Source organism: Oncorhynchus tshawytscha, unplaced genomic scaffold (assembly GCF_018296145.1).
Source record: "Oncorhynchus tshawytscha isolate Ot180627B unplaced genomic scaffold, Otsh_v2.0 Un_contig_493_pilon_pilon, whole genome shotgun sequence".
Classification (NCBI taxonomy): Eukaryota; Metazoa; Chordata; class Actinopteri; order Salmoniformes; family Salmonidae; genus Oncorhynchus; species Oncorhynchus tshawytscha.
Window position 1 is genome coordinate 135,750 of NW_024609361.1, and position 3,177 is coordinate 138,926.

General features: G+C 50.4%; 1 protein-coding gene across 1 annotated transcript; it reads right to left on the reverse strand.

The window, feature by feature from the left end:
- Positions 1-832: 832 nt before the first annotated feature.
- Positions 833-2,347, reverse strand: LOC121844655. Its single transcript, XM_042314990.1, has 4 exons — positions 2,135-2,347; positions 1,789-2,093; positions 1,196-1,419; positions 833-995 (listed from the first exon to the last, which is right to left on the reverse strand). Exons 2-4 carry the CDS (start codon positions 2,014-2,016, stop codon positions 833-835), a joined length of 615 nt encoding a protein of 204 aa, XP_042170924.1. The 5' UTR covers positions 2,017-2,093; positions 2,135-2,347.
- Positions 2,348-3,177: the final 830 nt, after the last annotated feature.

Sequence of the window (3,177 nt, forward strand, 5' to 3'; positions counted from 1 at the left end):
TTCTATCCTACCCTGTCTTTCTAAGGTCTTCGAAAGCCAAGTTAACAAACAGATTACTGACCATTTCGAATCCCACTGTACCTTCTCCGCTATGCAATCTGGTTTCAGAGCTGGTCATGGGTGCACCTCAGCCACGCTCAAGGCTCTAAATGACATCATAACCGCCATCGATAAGAGACATTACTGTGCAGCCGTATTCCTCGACCTGGCCAAGGCTTTCGACTCTGTCAATCACAACATTCTTATTGGCAGACTAGACAGCCTTGGTTTCTCAAATGACTGCCTTGCCTGGTTCACCAATTACTTTGCAGACAGAGTTCAGTGTGCCAAATCGGAGGGCCTATTGTCCGGACCTTTGACAGTTTCTATGGGTGTGCCAACAGGGTTCAATTCTCAGGCCGACTCTTTTCTCTGTATACATCAATGATGTTGCTCTTGCTGCTGGTGATTGTCTGATCCACGTCTACACAGACGACACCATTCTGTATACTTCTGGCCCCTCCTTGGACACTGTTAACTAACCTCCAGATGAGCTTCAATGCCATACAACTCTCCTTCCGTGGCCTCCAACTGCTCTTAAACGCAAGTTAAACTAAATGCATACTATTCAGTCGATCACTGCCCGCACCTGCTTGCCGGTCCAGCATCACTACTCTGGACGGCTATGACTTAGAATACGTGGACAACTACAAATACATGGGTGTCTGGTGAGACTGTAACCTCTCCTTATAATGGATATGAATCCATTATATTTTCCTGTTGATAGATATATGGTAAGTACAAAGGCCTTCAAATTCAGAGAGCAAAGTTCAGAGCAGGTTAAAGTGAACCATTACCTTGCAGAATCCTTCACTAGTGTTGAATATATGCTTGGTGCACCAATGCTAACATAACCGTCCTTGGGAGCATTTCCACTGTCAACAGGCATTGCCTCCGTAGGAGTGTAGCCGATTTGGGAGACTCCAGTTCTGCCATTCTTGTAGTGCGATTTGGAACTGTAGGAAGAGATTGGGATGACACCCGACTGTTCAACAATACTGGCTTGAGAACTACCAGAGGCACCATCTTCAGTGCTTTCGTAGTGCTTCTGCTGAGAATTTGGGGCCGGTTGCTGCTGGGAAATTTGGGCTACATGCCAAAATTGCTGAGGAATGGGGTTGGGTTGCTGCTGGGCCATTTGAGCTGGATACCTCACTTGCTGAGGTTTGACGACCAGTTCCTTCTGCTGCTCAACTGCCAGTTCCTTCTGCTGCTCGACTGCCAGTTCCTTCTGCTGCTGGGGAAATTGAGATGGATGCCACTGGCGGCCAGATGATTCTCCTGATGGAGCATTTTAGCTCGATACCACATTTGCTGGGGCATGGCGGTCAGTTCCTTCTGTTGAGGTTCAGTGGCCGGTTGCTTCTGCTGCAGGGGCATTTTAGCTGGATGCCACGCTTGCTCGGACGTGGTGGGTGGTTGCTTCTGCTGCTGAGGTTCAGTGGCTGTTCGATTCTTGGACATTTGAGCTGGATGCCAGACCTGCTGAGGTTGCTGAGCTATGGGGGCCAGTTGCTTCTGCTGGGGAAATTGAGCTGGATGCCAAACTTGCTGTGGCATGGCGGTCAGTTCCTTCTGCTGAGCTTCAGGGGCAGGTTGCTTCTGATGCAGGGGCATTTGAGAAAGATGCCACACTTGCTGGGGCACGGCGGGCGGTTGCTTCTGCAGTGTGTGAAATGGATTCTTCTGGGGCATTTGAGCTGGATGCCACACTTGCTGGGGCACAGTGGTCGGTTGCTTTTGCTGCATTTGAGCTGGATGCCACACTTGCAGGGGCACGGCGGTCGGTTGCTTCTGCTGCAGGGGCATTGGAGCAGGATGCCACACTTGCTGGGGCATGGCAGTCGGTTGCTTCTGGGGCATTTGAGCTGGATGCCACACTTGCTGGAGCACAGTGGTCAGTTGCTTTTGCGGCATTTGAGCTGGATGCCGCACTAGCTGGGGCACGGCGGTCGGTTGCTTCTGCTGCAGGGGCATTACAGCAGCATGCCACACTTGCTGGGGCACGGCATCGGTTGCTTCTGCTGCAGGGGCATTTGAGCAGGATGCCACACTTGCTTCGGTCGGTTGGCAGCATTTGATTAGGATGCCACACTTGCTGGGGCACGGCGGTCGGTTGATTCTGCTGCAGGGGCATTTGAGAAGGTTGCCACACTTGCTGGGGCACGGTGGTTGGTTGCTTCTGCTGCAGGGGCATTAGAGCAGGATTCCACACTTGCTGGGGCACGGCGGTCGGTTGCTTCTGCTGCAGGGGCCTTTGAGCAGCATGCCACACTTGCTTGGGCACGGCGGTCGGTTGCTTTTGCAGCATTTGATTAGGATGCCACACTTGCTGGGGCACAGCGGTCGGTGGCTTCTGCTGCAGGGGCATTTGAGCTGCCAAACATGCTGGTAAGAAAGATCATAAAGGTAATTTCAGATTCAGGTTTAGGGGGGTCATTTTCAGTCACAACTTGCACACTTGTTTATGTGTTGCTGTGCATTTTGTTGCCAACCTATTTTGCTACCTGACAACTTTACGCTTTTTACTTTTTAATTATCGTTTATATTTTTGTTTTTTCCCTCAACTTTTCCACTCCGGAAGCTTTATCTGGACATGGTTCGTCAGGACCTCCAACAGCCGAAGCTAAGTAGTAACATTAACATGATGCCTTCTAATTGCAGTCGCTGTACTCATAATATACAGGAGAACGATCGCCTTACGGCGAGGATAGCTTCAGGCGCAATCGTTAGGCAAGGGTAATTTCAGTGTAGGAAAGGATGAACACAGTCCTCGCAGCCGGACAACTTTCTCACGGTTTCTGGAAGGAAATGCTGTAGGAATGCTCAACCGGTGTCGCTCATTCAGCGACAGAAACTTTCAACCGGTTTTCCCCATTAAGCAGCAAGTCGGAGTTAGAGGCCAAACCTTCTCGTGTCTCTACTCCTCCCGTTACGGGGTCTGAGACTCCGAAGCTTCCCACCATTAGCTCTGACAAATTGAAAACTCTAGTCCATTGGCGACTCCATTACCTGCAGTATTAGACTTAAAACCAATCATCCAGCGATCATACACTGTTTACCAGGGGGCAGGGCTACCGACGTTAAGGCTAATCTGAAGATGGTGCTGGCTAAAGCTAAAACTGGAGAGTGTAGAAA